This window comes from Leucopleurus acutus (assembly GCF_964270905.1).
Source record: "Leucopleurus acutus genome assembly, chromosome: 12".
Taxonomy (NCBI): domain Eukaryota; kingdom Metazoa; phylum Chordata; class Mammalia; order Artiodactyla; family Delphinidae; genus Leucopleurus; species Leucopleurus acutus.
In genome coordinates, this window is record NC_139154.1 from 22,066,095 (window position 1) to 22,084,645 (window position 18,551).

Below are 18,551 nucleotides of genomic sequence, written 5' to 3' on the forward strand. Positions count from 1 at the left end.
TGCGGCGATCAGGGGCCACTCTTCATTGTGGTGTGCTGGCTTCTCACTGCAGTGGCTTCTATTGTTGTGAAGCACGGGCTCTAGGGGCGCGGGTTTCCATAGTTGTGGCGCGTGGGCTCAGTAGTTGTGGCTCGTGGGCTCAGTAGTTGTGGCTCACGGGCTCTAGAGCGCAGGCTCAGTAGTTGTGGCGCATGGACTTAGTTGCTCCACTGCATGACCAGGGCTCGAACCCATGTCCCCTGCATTGGCAGGCGGATTCTTAACCACTGAGCCACCAGGGAAGCCCAAGACATCAACATATGAATTTTGAGGGACATAATTCATCCCATAGAAGACGCCGCAGTAACCCAGGAATAGGAAGTGCTTTATGAGGGATCTCACAGAGGCTGTAACTAGAACCTAGCTGGTTTTAGTGATTTCAGATCTTATCTTACAGTCAGCATGGACCAGGTTATGTTCTGGTAATAAACCTCCCTCCAAACCTCAGTGGCCTACAGCAACAAAGGTATATTTCTTACCTACACTTCTTGTCTTCTATTGGCCAACAGAGCCCTCTGTCTATTCTATTCTATTCTATTCTATTCTATTCTATTCTATTCCATTCCATTCCATTCCATTCCATTCCATTTTATTCTTCAGGATCTGGGCTTATAGAGCAGCCATTGTATTGAGCACTGCCGGTCTCTGTGCCAGAGGGAAGGAGAGGAGATGCATGGAAAACCTCACCTCTGAAACAAATGCCCAATCCCGTAAAGGACATATCGCTTCTGCTCAAAACTCATTTAAACACAAAATTTGGCCAGGTAGAGTCACATGGTAGAGGCTGGACATGCAGTCCTATCAGATGCCTTGAAGGAAAAGAAATACTGTGTGAACAGTGCTAATAACTATCATATTCTTACTCCAGAGCCCCTCCATAGATGCAACTTGGCCACTTGCTCAGACTCTGCTGCATTTTTGTAGATCTTTGCATTTCTCTTCCCTCTCCAAGTAACTTCCACATAATCTCCTCCATCATCTGTCCCCTACTCCTTAGTTTTTATTATTCACAGTTTCTTTGTGCTCATAACCCATCCCTCCTTATGGCCTCTCATAATCGCTTAATCTGCCTCATTAGACTTCTCTGTTCATCCACACCTGGTCCATTATCTCCATACTTCTCAGAAGACATAGTTGCTACAGCTCATAACTGAACAGAGGGTTTCACCTCAAGCTACTTCATGGTCCCTAGTCTATGAACACATTTCTCAAGGGTCTGTCAACTCTTGTTCTTGAATGAGAGGTCTCTGGTTGAAAGTACTGTAGCCACACAAGTCCCCTCCCCCTCAGATGCTTTGTCATAGATGTTACTCTTACAAGGAGCCATGAGCACGGTGGCGACTGTGGTTATCAAGTCTAGGGGGATTGGTAGTCAAAAGTATGCAATCAGTTATCATTAAGCTATCAGCTCTCAGTGTCAAAGAAATCCAGGAGATTTAATATTGTGAAGAGCTTTTTCACTCCAGTTCTTAAGGATAGTTAAAAGTCAGTACGTTTAATGAACCTACATGGTTATAAGTTTTCTTAATTTATGTGAAGTGGTATAGTGTTAACCCAGAGTGTCCTGTAAAAAGTTAAGAATGTTATATTGTAGAGTACCAGTGAACATAATGCAAAGAGGTATGGCCAATACTAAAATTATAAAAGAATTCTAAAAAGTATTCAAATAATCAAAATGAATGCAGGAAAAGAACAAAACCAGAAGAGGAAAAGAGAAAACAGGTAATAAAATGGTAGATCTAATTCCAAGCATGACAATAATTATACTAAATCTTAGTAGACTAAACACTCCAATTAAAAGTCAGAGATTATCAGAATTGATTATAAAGCAAGACCCAAGTACATCCTATTTGCAGGAAACACAACTATAAAGATGCAGACAAGCTGAAAATAAATGGATGCAAAACTATACCAGACGTATGGTAGACCAGGCATTAGAGTGCTGGTGTGGTTATATTAATGTCAATTAAAATAGACGCAAAGGTAGAAAATTTCACAAAGATAAAGAGGGATGTTTCATAATGACAAAAAAATGTCAATTCATCAAGAACACCTAACAATGATGCACGTGTATGCACCCAGTAGTAGGGCATGAAGTAAAAATGGACAAATTTAAAGGAAGGAAATGACAATTCCACAATCACAGCAAGAGTTTTACTACTTTTCATTTAGCAAATGATAGAACAGATAGGCAAAATGGCAGCAACACACTGAGGAGCTGAGCGCTTTCAACCACCTTCTCCTAACTGATATTCATAGAGCGCTGTCCCCAGCAACTACAACACATACTTTTTTTTTTTTTTTTTTTTGCGGTACGCGGGCCTCTCACTGCTGTGGCCTCTCCCGTTGCGGAGCACAGGCTCCGGACGCGCAGGCTCAGCGACCATGGCTCACGGGCCCAGCCGCTCTGCGGCATGTGGGATCTTCGCGGACCGGGGCACGAACCCGTGTCCCCTGCATCGGCAGGCGGCCTCCCAACCACTGCGCCACCAGGGAAGCCCCATACATTTTTTTCAAGTTCAAATACCATGTTCATCAAAAAAGACCACATATTTGACTAAAAAAAAGCCTCAATAGATTTACAAGCCGTGCAATCAGTGTGCACTCTGTCCCCAGCAGAAGTAAATTAAAAATAAATTACATTAAGGAATATCCCAATATTTAGAAATTAAACAATACACTTCTAAGTAATCCATGATTCAAACAAGAAATTACAAGGGAAATTAAAAAATACATTTAACAAATGGTAACGATGTACCAGAGGAAAATGTATGGCTTTAAATGCTTATAGTAAAGATTTTAAAGTTCTAAAATCAATGACATATGGTCTACTTCTTCAGGTAATTTCTTCAAACTAAAGAAAGGAGAGCAAGGTAAATCTCAAGTAAGTAAAATAAAGGCAATAGTAAAAATAATAATAAATGATAATAATAGAATAAATAATAAGTTAAAAGCTATAAGACATCTTGCCTGTATCTTAAGGGAAAACTTATTCTTCATAAACGCTTTCAAAAATAGGAGTGATCGGGGCTTCCCTGGTGGCGCCGTGGTTGAGAGTCCGCCTATCAGAGTGGCTAGAGCTGATGGGATATGGAACTACTGGAAATCTCATACATTCCTGGCAGGAATGGAAAACGATCCAATGTCTTTGGCAAACAGTTTGGTAGTTGCTACAGACTGAACGTCTGTGTCCCCCGGAAATTCATATGTTGAAATCTAATCCCCAATGTGATGGTATTTGGAGGTGGGGCCTGTGGGAGGCGGTTAGATCATGAGAGTGGAGCCCTCATGAATGGGATTAGTGTCTTCATAAGAGAGACACCAGAGAGCTCCCTCGCCCCTTCTGCCATGTGAGAACACAGTGAGAAGACAGCTATCTAAGAACCAGGCTTTCACCGCTGAATCGCTTTCACCACTGAATCTGCTGGTGCTTTTATCTTGGCCTTGGCAGCCACCGGAATTGTGAGAAATAAATTTCTGTTGTTTATAAGCTACCCAGTCTATGGTATTCTAGCCGCCTGTATAGATGTAGACAGCAGTTTCTTACATTTTTAACTTGTATCTACAGCGCTGCCTACCCATTCTACTCCTGTATATCCAAGGGAAATGAAAACATAACTCTGTGCAAAAGAGTTGTACGTGAATGTTCATAGCAGCAATATTCCAAGAGCAAAAGCTGGGTGGTGGGCAGAGGCAGGAAACCAATGTCCTTCAACAACTGAATGGATGGACAAATTGTGCTTTAGCCATATAGTGGAATACTACTCAGTAATAAAAAGGAATGAACCACTGATCCCTGTAACAACAACTGCTGAGTTGAAGAAGCCAAACACAAAAGGGTCTGTACTTTATTATTCAATTTATATAAATAAAAATTAATCTATGGTGACAACAGTAGAACGGTGGTTTCCTGGTGTCAGGGTTGGAGGGAGGGATGGACTTTTAAAAAGGAATGAAGAACCTTTCTGGGTTTGTGGAATTGTTCTAGATCTTGACTGTGGTTATCTTACGGGTGTATACAGTGGCCAGAGTTCATTTGTTTTAGATGCAGCTTACCATATGTAACTCATTCCTCAATAAAATTGATCAAGAAAAATATATCAGCACGTTTGAAATCGACTCTCCACCTCCGCTAAGGCTTGGGTGGTGGGCTGCTGTCCTTGGTCATCATTCTGTGTGTTGGAAGGGCTTTGCAAACTTTTACGGTGGTATCCATAAAGGGTTACCAGTACTATGATCTTGGTAGGTTGGTGAGCTTGTTAAAAGTAACAGGAAAGGACCATTTTCTGAGAATTCTCTGAACTGTTTTTTTTTTTTTTTTTTTTTTACAGCATCACGTCTGACACCAAATGTGTGCGTGTTTTTTCCCATACCCATTCTCCAGTTACCACCTTGGTGTCTTACAATTTAATTCAGTTCTGACACTAACCATGCAGAATTAGCACAAACCCCAAAACCCCACAGGCTTAAGGGCTCAGTCCCATAAGACTCTCCAGCTTCAGACACCAGTTCCGAGACTGGACCTCTCATATGTCTGACTGACTGGTTGTAAAATTGGGGGTTCTCACAACCCCTCCTCAGGTTTGACAGTTTGCTAGAGCAGCTCACAGAACTCAGAAAACCCATTTACTTTCTATGGCCCGTTTCTTAGGAAAGATGCAACTCAGGAAGAGCCGAATGAAAGGGATGCGTAGGGTGAGGTAGGTGGGAAGGGGTGCAGAGCTTCTGTGTCCTTGCCAGGGGCACCACCCTCCTAGCACCAACCTGGAAGCGTTCTGAACCCCGTTGGTTAGGTTTTCATGGAGGTTCTCTTACATAGACATGACTGATTAATTTATGAGCCACTGATTCTTTTTTTAACTTTTTATTTTATATTAGAATATAGCCGATTAACAATGTTGTGATAGTTTCAGGTGCACAGCAAAGGGACTCATCCATACCTGTGCATGTATCCATTGTTCCCCATGGCCACTGTTTATTGAAATCAAGCTCCAGCCCTTCTCCCCTTCCTGGAGGTTAGGGGGTGGGGATGAAAGTTACAACCCTTTACTCACTTGGCTGGTGCCTACGGCAACCAGTCCCCCTCCTTGGGGCCGGGGTGTGGGCGGGGTGAAACCCAGGCAAGAGTCACCTCATTAGCATAAGCTCAGGAGTGGTTGGAAGGGGCTCATTACAAATAGCAGAGATGCTCCTCTCCTCCGTACCACTTAGGGAATGACAAGATTTTTAGGAACTCTGTGCCGGCTGCTGGGGACAAAGACAAAATATGTATTTCTTACTATGTCCCAATATTGCTTCTCCCCACTGAGTGAAGAGGGTGAATCTAATCTTGTTTTCCCTTAGTGCCAAGGACGTGTTTGAGCTTTAGCATCGGCTGAGGTTTTCCTTTCAATATGTAAAAAATACACACACACGATTGCGATTTGAAAGAAGTCCAAAGAAAATCTTTCACAACCGTAATGACATCCAGAGCCGTATAATTTGAAAGATAAGAATTGTTTTTCGTGCAGTCATATAGATTGTGTCTGTAAGTGTAGTCTTCTTAATTACATGTACCACTTTAGCTTCCGAAACTGCCATGGCCTCTTCCTGGCAGGGTGCCCTGGTGTCCGGGGACGGGGCTGGCCCCGTTGACTTTCCCAGGCCCTAGGAACAGACGGGGTAGCTACTTATAATCTGGAGAGCCATGCAAAAGAGTTTTCGTTTGTGGCCTCAACATGCAAATCTTCGAGTCTCAATCATATTCCCTGAGTTTCCTCTGGGTCTGAGAGTCAGATAAACTCCCAGGTCCCAATTTAACTCATTCAAACTCGTCTTTTTTGAGTCTTGGGCAAGTATCTGGCTCCTTGGAACGTGAGCACAGCTCCAAAGGTACAACACCCAGGGCTTCTAAGACCCATATGTGCTCCGAGGTCAGGCAGAAGGTGAAATTGAACTAAACAAACTCACTGAGTTGGGATACAACCACTAAAGTTCTTTTGGATTTGTTTTGAAACCATAAATCACAATTTTCTTCCAAACACTCAGCCAGGATTTTTCTTAGAACATGGCTTCACTTTTCTTAAATAAAATAGACCCATATTACAGCAGTTTTGTAAAATATGGTTGATACACAATGAGACAGCTAGATATTGTTCAGGCCGTCCATGCGTCAGACACACAGAGGGTGTTAGATGTGCAAGAGGTTTATAGGGGACACTCTTGCCAGAGAAAATGGAGATAGAGTTCAGGGAGAAGGGAGAGCAGAGTGACCCCAGGGGAAAGAGAGGGATGGAGGGAAACTGGATGCATTTCTACAAGAGTTTATCAAGCCCATCCGGAGTCTTCAGGCCAAGGACACCCATCAGAGGAGTCCCGCACCTTCCGGAAATGGACCTGCCTTAGTAACCCTGCCACACTAGGTCTTTGGCTGAGATATTATATTATATATAATATTGTATATATATGTATATATACATATATGTGTGTATATATATAAACACACACACACAATGTTTATAGTGGTTTTCTCGGGAAATAGTAAGTAACATTTTTGTATGGGGGGAGGTTCCTTTGTACTTTTATATCTTCCAAAATTTCTGCACTTCGGTATGTGTATTCTTAAATCTGGTTTGAGATTTCGACAAGTCTCTCTCTCTCTTTTTTTTAAAGTAATCCCTTTCCTAATTTCAGAAATTGGCAATGCTCATGGCGCGTGTGTGTGTGTATGTGTGTGTGTGTGTGTGTGTGTGTGTGTGTGTGTGTGTGTGTGTCCTTGCTTGGGCCAATTTGCACCAAGCTTCCTGATTCTTCCTTTTTCACCTTCCCCAGATTCTCCTTCTTCCAGAAAATTCACTGGAAACATCTCTTTGGGATAAGAAACAAACCTGTTTATAACCTTCTGTCCACTTTCCCTTACCTAAGTGAGTTTGTAGGTTACTGGCTGATAATTATTGTACACTAAAAATTGGGAACTAATCCAGACACAGAAAAACATGTGTCCTGGGCTCTCCAATGAAGTGTAATGAATCCATTTGGAGGACAAGCTCCAGATTAGGGTCTTATGAAATTCGAAATGAAGTTGTGCCCTGAAAGGACATATAACTAAGATCTTCTAGCCTATTTTACAAGTTAATTGCATTGTAAGGTCATTTTGGCTACAAAAGCTGCATTGGGTTCAATAGAGTCCCTTCCAAAATTCATGTCCACCCAGAACCTCAGGATATGATCTTATTTGGAAACAGTTCTTTGCAGATATAACTAGTTAAGATGAGCTCATTTTGGATTAAGGTGGGCTCTAAATCCAATGACTGTTGTCCTTATAAGAAGGCAATGTGAAGACGCAGGGGTGACATATCCAAGGAAGACTATAGGAAGACAGGAGCAGAGACGGGATTGATGTGTCCACAAGCCAAGGCATGCTTTCCAGATTGCGTCCCTCCCAGCACCTTCAGAGGAGGCATGATCCCGTCCACCCCTTGATTCTAGACTTCTATCCTCCAGAGCAGTGAGAAAATAAATGTTTGCTGACTTAAGCCACCCAGTTTGTGGTTCTTTGTCACAGCAGCCCTAGGGAACTAACATAGAAGGCAATGTGACAAAGCTGCTCTGGAGAGGGGCACGAGGACCGAAAACTCGTGAGCAGAGGGGTCGTTGCATGCCTTCCTCACGTTCCCGCCCCTCCATCAACAAAGTTCACTAGGTGAAGCATCTTAGATGGGGATTGGTAATACCTGAGCTACGTTGAGGACTGGTCCTCTCCGCCTACTCACATTCCAAAGCCGAATGCTGGGCTGGATACGATTCTTCATCTTCATGTGCAAACAGATAGCAAACAGTGTGTAAAGAGTTTCCTTCATGGCTCCGGGTCACCCAAGAGCAGAGATGCTCATCCCCACAGACTAGCTGGTTCTTCTGCTTCTCTCTGTTGACTAGAGAGTGCAAATGAGATGAAGGGGTGGGGGGGCTTTGTTTTAAATGCACCCTGACAGTTTATGATCATGACCATGAACAAGGTAGCAGCCTAGGGACAATTTGCAGGTGATGGTTCATTGCCAGCCTCTCCGTGGGAAAACATCGATCTTCAGTCACAAAGGTGATGTCATGGGAAATCAGCAGAGGCCATGCACTGAGGGGACCTGGAGGGGCCGGGACTGGGAAGGGGACCTGGGAAGAAATGGCTGCAGCTGTGTGCAGGTAGCAGACCGTGGCTGAGGGGTCAGCGTGAGCCCAGGGCAGCTAGCAGTTTGGTAAGCCCTGGGGGTGAAGCCAAAGCAGAAGCCAGCCGCTGTGAGGGCACCCTGAAGAACAGAGGGGCCGCTAGTGTCTTTGTCAGGAAAGATGAATTGGGGATGGAGAGGGAGTAAGCAGGAGGCAGAGTGTGGGATGACGCCCAGAGGGGAGGGGGGAGCAGAGTGTGAGGGAGGAGAGGGAATGAATGGGACATACACCTGCCCGTGCTGGAGGGCCCGCAGCACTGCTGCAGTTCTTCAGCGCACAGAATACCATCATGGACATGGTTTCCTGGAGTTTCACTTCTCCCCCTGCTCTGATTTTGTCTCGGTGTAAGCAAAGTTGACAGGTGTGTGCTGTGGTTTAGCGGGACCCTTCAGGGTGTGGGGGCCTCAAAGGTCTTCATGTCCTGCACTGATCTTACTTTACTTGTTTATGTGTCTCACTGTGTGGCAGGCAGCCACTTTTCAGAAGTTCAGTCCAAGTTCTGGGTTGCCAAGTGGCATGAAATAGCGATAAACCGATCCCTGCAGCTTCATATGAATGTGGAAATAAGCAGAGAAATAGTAGGAAAATTGGGGAGTGTGTATCACGCGGACTGGAGTCGTTTGGGGGACTCTAATGAGATACTGTATATGGAAAGCAGGTGGGGTCCAACCAAGAAAGAGAAAGCACACCGTAGGTTAAACAGAGAAATTTTAACATCAAAATTATCAACTATATGGGCTTCCCTGGTGGCGCAGTGGTTGAGAATCCGCCTGCCGATGCAGGGGACACGGGTTCGTGCCCCGGTCCGGGAGGATCCCACATGCCGCGGAGCGGCTGGGCCCGTGAGCCATGGCCGCTGAGCCTGTGCGTCTGGAGCCTGTGCTCCGCAACGGGAGAGGCCACAACAGTGAGAGGCCTGTGTAGCGCAAAAAAAAAAAAAAAAAAAAAAAAACTATAATAAAGGAATAGCTACGAGACATAAGAAAACTTTTTAGGGTACCCTAGGGCTGAGGGATGACCCCCAAAGGAGGACAAACTTGGAAGGGGTTCTGATCTCCCTGGAGAAGGTGTGGATGGGCCACTGGACAGCAGAGAAGCTGGCTGATTTGGCCAAGCTAGAGCTGGTCTGGACTTGATGGGCGAGCAAGGAGGGCAGACAGGGAGCAGTCTTCTGCAGTCAGTGGCACTGGGCAGTGGGAGCCTGGGCTCAAGAGGGGCCAGGGGGCCTTCAGAGGAGCAGACTGCATGGCTGGGTTCACAGAGGGAAGCCTGCGGAGGTGGACCCCTGGCCACAGGCATGCTGCACCAGCGCCATGCTGGGGCTTTTTTGTCCTGTGTCAAGAGGTGTGTGGAGAGTTCATCAGTCAGCTGTAGGATGCAGGGTGGCAGAGGGACCACTTGCAGGCCCTGTGGCCCTGACAGGACCCCCTGGAAGCTCTCACGCACACATGGCTGACTCTCATCCCTCCCACGGAAGTTGCAGGAAGCCCCTACCTCCTGCAATGCCCCTCAGTTGAGCAAGCTTAACATGGTGCTCATTTTAAAGGAGAAATAAAGGAATGTCATTGTATATTACCAAGCCTATGTTGGAGGATGCATCTGGAGCCAGAGGAAAGCAATTGATAATGACGCAGAGCTTAGTGAAGAGACTGGCCCGTAGTAGGTGCTCAGTGATTGAAAGCTGTGAGTGTTATACTTCTTACTCGGAGAAACAGTAAACTTAAATTATCTGGAAGGCATTTGAATGTTAGGCAGCCGTGTTAATATTTCTTGTTCTGTAATTTTTGTGGTGTATTATTTAACTAGACACAAAGTTAAGAATCTGTGTGTAAGCTGTTTCTCATTTCTAATTCATGTTTACTTTTCTGTTTTCTCATTTTCTTTTTGTCTAGGTCTTATACAATATCTTAATCGCCTTCACAAAGATGCATAAATTTGAAGACATAGAACCTGTGGACATTTTGGCCGGATGTGCCCGATTCATTATCGTGGGGTGCGGGGGAGTATTTTTCGGCGTCATTTTTGGATTCATTTCTGCGTTTATCACACGTTTCACTCAGAACATCTCAGCAATTGAACCCCTCATCGTCTTCATGTTCAGCTACTTGTCCTACTTAGTGGCTGAGACGCTCTATCTCTCTGGCATCCTGGCGTGAGTACAAACCGAGGACCACCTCTCATCCAATAAAAGAGAGTTTAGGACCACATCTGGTGGACCAGGCTTTGAGAAAGCCCTGACTCCTAATGCCAATCTTCAAAAGCGTTTCAGGATCCAGGTTTTTTGAACTTTTGTAAAATCCAATTCAGGTCCTTTGCCAAACAAATGTTCTCTCCAGCATTTGCTTTTGCTCTGTTCTGGTGATTTTCCTGCATAGCAATTATAAGGTCAATTTATAACTCTCAGAAAAGCTGGTGCAGAGAAGAGCTGGGGGAGGTTCAAGGTTAAAGTCTCACTTCAGTCGTTATTTTTTTTCCTTGAAAAATGCATTATTTTAAAGTCAAAGGGAAGCGTGCCATGAGCTACTATCATTCCTGGGCTCTGCCTTCTGCTGTTTCCCTCAAATCACATCACAGCTCCAGGACTGGTCAGTGTGGAGTGAAACTGGGTAGATGGGATAAGACTAGAAATTCAGATTTTTTTTCCTAATGAAAATATCTTTGAAATGTTTATCCTTGTGTAGATCTTGGAATGAGGCTTCTTAACTTGGCTTATTGTATCTGATCGTGTTGCCTTCTTTATGACATCATCCTCATACCCAGCCACTTGGGCACAATGTTATTGTATAGAAATATTTATCTTAATTAAATACAGTAGTGTAACGTCTAGGCACTCATCATTTTCCCACCTTAGAAGTGAGCAAACTATTAAGACAAGGCAAAGTCCTTTCTTTCCCATCCAGACTTGCTAAGTGGCTCTAGAACAAAACATTTTAAAGGAAAAATTTCTCATTAAAATTTTATAGGAAACATTACAACGTGAGGGGGTCTCGCTGAAGTATTCTTTCTAGGTAACCGCACTGGGTTATTTTGGTTTAAGGCAGGTGAAGTAGAGAGTACGAGGTGGGGCTGACAGAGCTCATGATGGGGGTGGAGGGAGCAAACTAAAAACAGTCCTGCTTCTGGCTCGTGCATGAATTGTGAGCCATTTTGTTGTGGGAAAGCCATGTCAAGCCCACCTTCTCTACCACACTCCACTTGTGCAAGACCCCTTAGGGAGGAAGAAGAAAGAAAATCTCAGGAACAACCTGCAGCCAGAAAGAGGACTGGAGAAGACGTTCTCTCTGGATAGAAACAGGATTTGTGTCTCTGTACCATCACCAATAGGGAGGACTTTCCAATGAGGGGCAAGGTCTTGTGGCTTCTCCCTGAGACTCTTTTCCTTTTGCAGAATCACAGCCTGTGCAGTGACCATGAAAAAGTACGTCGAAGAAAACGTGTCCCAGACATCCTACACGACCATCAAGTATTTCATGAAGATGTTGAGCAGCGTCAGCGAGACCCTGATCTTCATGTTCATGGGCGTGTCCACCGTGGGGAAGAACCACGAGTGGAACTGGGCCTTCGTCTGCTTCACCCTGGCCTTCTGCCAGATCTGGAGAGCCATCAGTAAGACACAGCAGGGCCCGGAGAGTCCCACCTGCTTCTTTTTTTATTTTTCTTATTCCTTCCTGCAAGGTTAAAGCAAAAGCAATGGGGTGATGCCAACTGGTTTTACTGGTTAGGGGGGTTTGGGTACCTTGTAGTGACCAGGAATGTTCCCCGTTTGCTTCCTCAATCAGTTCAGAATAATCACTGGCCCATAAGGTTCTGCACTGAAGCAGGGCTGAAGCAGGAGCACTTGTTTTTAATTGAGAGAAAACTCTCACATCTACACATTTAAATATAACTCAGTACATTCATCCCTTGCTCTTCACTTCTTTGCCAGCTTATGAGTTCTTGCACCATAAATCAGATACAGATTATAAACTGTGGGCTTTCTTTTATACTTCTGTTACAGGAAAAGTGAGATCTTGAAACTAACATACCATTGTAAAGCAATTATACTCCAATAAAGATGTTAAAAAAAAATAATAATAAAATAAATTAAAAAAAAAAAAGTGAGATCTCACAAACTGTAAGGTTAGAAAACCGTCTCCTAAATATTATAAGTGGTTTTAGTGAAGGGTTGAGTGTGATATATAGAAAACAAAGGAAGTGAATCTCTGTTTTTGAAAAGTGCTTAGTAAAGGCAACTCTACAGTGTAACTGGTGTTACCCCTATAAAATATGCCTAACTTAAAAACACGAGGTGTCTTGACTAATGGCTTTTAATTTAACTTGTATATTTATGTTTCTGGAGCTAGAAAGAACACTCGGTACTGAACTACAAGATATGCTTTACCTTTTGATTGGAAGAGATTATATTTTTAAATGACTTCAACCAATATTTGAAGCATTTTTTTACGTGAATTTGACCAGTATTTTCAAACCAATTGCTCAAAGAGGAATCAGGAGAAATGGCTCAGAATGCATCCAGAACATATCCATTCTAAATTTAGAATGGTTTTTAGGATTTAGGCAAGAATAACAAGAACGTAGAAATATTAAAATATTCATAAAAATAGCTCTGAATATATGTGCCTATTGGGTCTCCAGGGGAGAAAAGAATTAAGGATTCTGTGACATAAATTTATAATCTCACAAGTCCTACCAGTATTACTAACTAGCTATTTGACCTTGGACAGATAGTTAACTACTCAAAATCTTCTTCCCCAACCACAAAATGGTGGGTCTGGACAAATTTCATAAGTCCCTTTCAGTTCTAGTACTGTAGGGATCTACAGGACAGTAGGGTTAATGTCAAGAGTACCACCTCAGAGCTTCTGCCCAGCCAACAAGCATGGAAACCAGCTGGGAGATTAATGTTGGGGAGACCTCATGATGCTTCACCCTTGGTGACCAGCCACCCAGCTCCTTCATTTTCCATCTGAGAGAAATGATGTAACAGTTCCCAGGAGAATGACTTGGCCACGTCACAGCGAGGGACAGAGCCAGGTGTCGGAGTCCAGCTCTCCCACTCCTGCCTGACTCATCCTAGCTAAGAATAGTTCAACTCATGAAGGCTTACAACATAGAAGGTCGTGCTTTATGTGATTCATAGATATTAAATTATTAAACCTTACGTCCACCTTCTGGTGTAAGTACTCAGTACCTCCAGAAAGCAGATGAGAAGATGCGTACATGAAAAGATTGACTTTTGCCCAAGGTCATAGGACTAGCCCGTGGAGGACCCGGGACAAACAAAACAAAATGAGAAAAATTAAATTTTACTGTCTCCTGCACTGTCAGTGTCCCTACTATCAGAGGATGCTAGGAAAGAATAGCAAGAATGTAGAAATATTAAAAATATTCATTAAAGTAACTCTGAATATATGTGCCTGTTGGGTCTTCAGGAGAGAAAAGAATTAAGGGTACTCTGGTGTAAATTTATAATGTCACATCAAGTCCTATCACTGTTACTAACTAGCTATTTGACCTTGGACAGAGAGTTAACTACTCAAAAGCTTCTTCCCCAACCACAGAACAGTGGGTGTGGACAAATCTGTTAGGTCCCTTTCAGTTCTAGTACTGTGGGGATCTACAGGGCAGTAGAGTTAACGTCAGTGATGCTTGCTGTGATGTCTGTGCGATTAGAAACCACATGAGGATACCGAGAGGTTTACTGTTCTCCAGGGAAACCTCTGCTTTGATGAGTCAGAGCATCAGTGAAGGGACCTTTCTCACTAGGAACCACTGCATGGGTGGCAGCTCAGCCACATGGGGATGGAAAACCAATGTGGTAGAAAACACCTCTGTGTTTTCAGCAAGCTCTCCTGCCCTCCACCTTCCACTTACTGACAGTAAGAGACCCCTCCTTGGACCCCTTGCCAACTTCCTTTCTGTTTTGCATTGAGCCTCAAGAGGAACCAAACCAACCACAAAAGGTCCGCTCACCTGCACAGACCCAGGCACGGCGAGGCTAATCTCACCTTCAAAATCACACACCTCCTCTGCTGACCCAGGGAGAGTATGAGCTGCTAAAAATGCTTCTACCCTCCAAGTGATACCCTTGCTTTTCTTAGTTTTGAAAGGCTGAGCAAAATTTATAAAATAGATTAGAAAATATATACCATTTCTTATATCAAAAGTATCAAGATTTATTACTTTAAATACACACACACACACACACGTGCACACGCACAGAGGCAGTCATGCTGGGAAACTACCAGAGAACACTTCTGACTTGAAGCACTGCCGTCCCACAACTACCCAAGAAGTAAAAAGTTTTGTAAGCTGTTCTGTTTGGGACGGACTGCCATGGGTGCGATGGAATTAGGTTGCCTTGCTTTGTGGGCACATGCACACGACTGGGGTTCACTAATGCTGCTTTGTCTCCTCGTTCGTGACCCTCTGCTCTAATACGTATTTCCCCCCTTCCAGGCGTGTTTGCTCTCTTCTATATCAGTAACCAGTTTCGGACTTTCCCCTTCTCCATCAAGGACCAGTGCATAATTTTCTACAGTGGTGTCCGAGGAGCTGGAAGTTTTTCACTTGCGTTTTTGCTTCCTCTATCTCTTTTTCCTAGGAAGAAAATGTTTGTCACTGCTACTCTAGTAGTTATATATTTTACTGTATTTATTCAGGTTGGTAGAATTTCTTTCATATTTGAAATAAGTCGATTCTTCTCAGGATTGTGTATTAAATTAGTAAAATACCAAGAAAGGGACACTTTATCTGATTTTCAGACAAGTGCCCAAACTAAATTCCCCAATATTTCTAGATCATGTTTTTGGTCCTCCTGTAACCTCGACGTTTTGTGACCTTTTAATTGATAAAAGATATCAATCAAAATATCCCTTTGTACAGGTGAATGAGAGCTCGCCTGATGTCTATTGCTGCAAGTGAGATAACAATTGGTATTAAATAGTTTTTATTATAGCTGGTATGAGCTCTCAGCAAACTAATGGGAGGTTATTTTAAGGAATGAAACTAAATCCCTGCTTTAAATTATAGACATCAGGCCTATTTTTATTGCAGAGTGTAAAGGTATTAAGTAAGAACTAAAGTAAACACTGGAGCATTTATCCAGTAGAAACTAGTACAAAACAAAGACATTAAAATTGGAAGTTCTAAATTTGCAATAGATTTGCTCTCTATCCTGACAGTCTTCACTACAACAAAATGCTTTATTTTGTGGTTTATGATCTAGGGAATCACAATTGGCCCTCTGGTCAGGTACCTGGATGTTAGAAAGACCAATAAAAAAGAATCCATCAACGAAGAGCTTCATACCCGTGTAAGTTATCTCTTGGTCATAATTAATAAGTTGATAAGACGTTCCCTCTTCGTCATCTATGGGAGTGATTTAGAACTTTGATGAGGTGTGTATATGTCACTAGACATGGCCTCTTTCCTCTCCAGCTCCACCAACAGTGACTGTACTAGTTTCCTGGTGCTGCTGTAGGAAATTATCGTAGACTTAGTAGCTTACATCTTACAGTTATTATCTTACAGTTCTGGAAGTCAGAAGTTCACAGTGGGTTTCACCGGGATAAAATCAAGATGTAGCAGGGCTGCATTTCTTTCTAGGGGTTCTAGGAAAGGGTCTGTTTTCTTGCCTCTTCCAGCTTCTAGAGGTTCTTGGCGTTCCTCGGCTTGTGGACCCGTCCTGTCTTCAAAGCCAACAATGACCAGTCAGGGCTTTCTCATGCTGCATCGCTCTGATACTGACTCTTCTGCCTTCCTCTTCCACATTAAACATCTTTATGGTTATACTGGGCCGATGGGGGTAATTTAGGGTATTCTCTCTATCATAAGGTCAGCTGAATAGCAAACCTAAATTCATCTGCTATCCTAATTCCTCTTTGAATAAAAACTAACATGCTTGCAGGCCCTGGGGATTAGGACCCTGGACGTCTTTGGGGAACATACATTCTGCCTATCGCATCTGTCCTTTGCTCTTCAAAGACCCATGTCTGTTCCACATACAAAATACATTAACCGATCCCAACATCTCAAAAGCCTCAATCCACTATAGAATGAACTCAGAGACCAAAAATCTCACCTACATCTTGTGAGTTCAAAAGACCCAACTCTCAGCATCTCAACCATCTAAATCAAGGATGGGTGAGGCTCTAGGTATAATCCGTCCTGAGACACAGTTCCTCTTCACTCTGAACCTGTGAAACTCAAGAAACAAGTCATCTTCTCCCAAAACGCACTGGTAGGACAGTCATCAGATAACGACTATAGATACTCCTTTTCCAAAAGGGGGAAATATGGAAGGAAAAAAGGAGTCCTCTACCCCAAGCAAATTTCCAAGTCTGCCTGGGTTTCCAGTCCTGGTTTCCAGTCCTGGGAACAATCTTCCATGATTCTTTGCTCCACCTTCTGTGTTCTCCCCTCCACCCACTGAGTCATAGTTCTTTTTTCATGAACAGTAGCAGGTGTTTGTGACTTATTAATTTTGTTTTGTTTTGTAATTTTTACTGGAGTATAGTTGATTTACAATGTTGTGTTAGGTCCAGGTGTACAGCAAAGTGAATCAGTTCTATGTATACATATATCCACTCTGTTTTAGATTCTTTTCCCATATAGGCCATTACAGAGTACCGAGTAGAGTTCCCTGTGCTATACAGTAGGTCCTTACTAGCTACTTATTTTATGCATAGTAGTGTGTCTATGTCAGTCTCATTCTCCCAATATATCCCTGCCCCGCTTGCCCCCTGGTAACCATAAGTATGTTTTCTACATCTGTAACTCTAGCGGCTTATTAGTTTGTTCAGCCTGCTTCTTGCCTGTAAAATGTGGGGCCCAGTAGCTTTCTTTCATTTCATCTTCTCTCTCTCCCTTTAGGGTCCAAGCTAGCATTGCTTCTGTCAGGCTTCAACAAGGGGAGCAGAACTAGTAGGAGATATATATTAAGAGCTTTGTTGTAAGGAATTGGCTCACCTACTGTGGGTGCTGGATAGACAGATCCAAAATCTGTAGGACAGGCCATCAGGAAGGGTGGACTGGAGCTCTCAGGCAAAAGCAAGTGGAATTTTCTTCTGCTTTATTCTTCAGGCCTTTCGAATGATCACATCAGACCCACCCAGATGATCTAGGATAATATCCCTTACTTAAAGGCAACTGATCAGTGACCTTTAATCCTGTCTACCAAATACTTCCACAGCAACATCTCAGTGGGTATTAATAATAACAGGGGAGTAGCCTAGCCGAGTTGACACCTCAGAAAACTATCATGATGAATAATGTTCAGGGTTGCCTGACTTGCTTCCAAAATTATTGTTCTAAAAAAGAAAGAAAGAAAGAAAGGAAGGAAGGAAGGAAGAAAGGAAGGAAGGAAGGAAGGAAGAAAGAAAGAAATCATTATCTAATGGAACATGGGATTTTCTGCTCTTCCTGAACTTATAATAAAGAAGGGGTAACAGCTTCCAGTTCAGCAGACATGGCCTAGTGGCAGTTTTGGTGACAACTCTGATAAAAGTGAAAATGAAGTCGATCACGGTCTCTGTTTGTTTTAAGTTTTAAGTCCGACACAGTATTGAAGGGATGGCGTTTCATGTGGCTACAGGAAATAGAAATGAGAACTAATGTATGGCAAACATAGGGTGAGAGGCTTCAGCTCTGTTAATGAAGAGTGTCTGGACAGTTGCTTGTATGGCTCACCCAAAGGTGAAGTGGATGTGTGCAAGCAATAACCGGAAACACTCGGCATAGCTGCTGTACAAGAGATTCAGGCTTGGAGGGGATGATTGACCCACATAATTTGGAGGTTTCTTTCATGCCTGAAAGTCCATAATTTTAATGCTGGAGAAACTGATGAAGTCTTTCAAAATCAGACCTGAATTTCATGGCCAAAGTCACCTAAGGAAATAAAGTAATTTTAATTCCAGGAAATGCAAATGAAAAATTTTCAAGGCCATTTGAAACTATTCAACAGATGGGGATAGGGAGTGAGCATTTTATAATCAGTAGTGCTTTAACCCGATTGAAGATTTTTGTCTCTATCTTCATCCCCTCTGTTCATTATTTTAAGAAATTAGATATATACCTAAGACGATAGAATTTGAATATTTCACCCCTTTCTTATTTTTCTTTTTCTCAAAAAAAGGTATAATTATTGGTAGAGAGTACATAATTATTTCAGAATTAATTTAGTATTTTAATTTATTTTGCAAAAAAAATTTAGAAGCCATGTTAAACTTCAATGATTACAAATTTAAATTATTTGTAAAGTAATAAATTATGAAGAGACTGTGTTTTTTCCTAAATTCCTATAAACAATTTGG

General features: G+C 42.9%; 1 protein-coding gene across 1 annotated transcript in view; it reads left to right on the plus strand.

The window, feature by feature from the left end:
* SLC9A4 (solute carrier family 9 member A4) overlaps window positions 1–18,551 on the plus strand; it is a gene marked incomplete at its 5' end in the record, with an annotated part of 58,707 nt that overhangs the window by 19,727 nt on the left and 20,429 nt on the right. Inside the window, 4 exons of the mRNA XM_082851752.1 lie at window positions 10,131–10,390; window positions 11,627–11,844; window positions 14,698–14,900; window positions 15,467–15,553. Coding sequence (XP_082707878.1) covers window positions 10,131–10,390; window positions 11,627–11,844; window positions 14,698–14,900; window positions 15,467–15,553 — 768 coding nt within the window. The remainder of the gene's footprint in view (window positions 1–10,130; window positions 10,391–11,626; window positions 11,845–14,697; window positions 14,901–15,466; window positions 15,554–18,551) is intronic.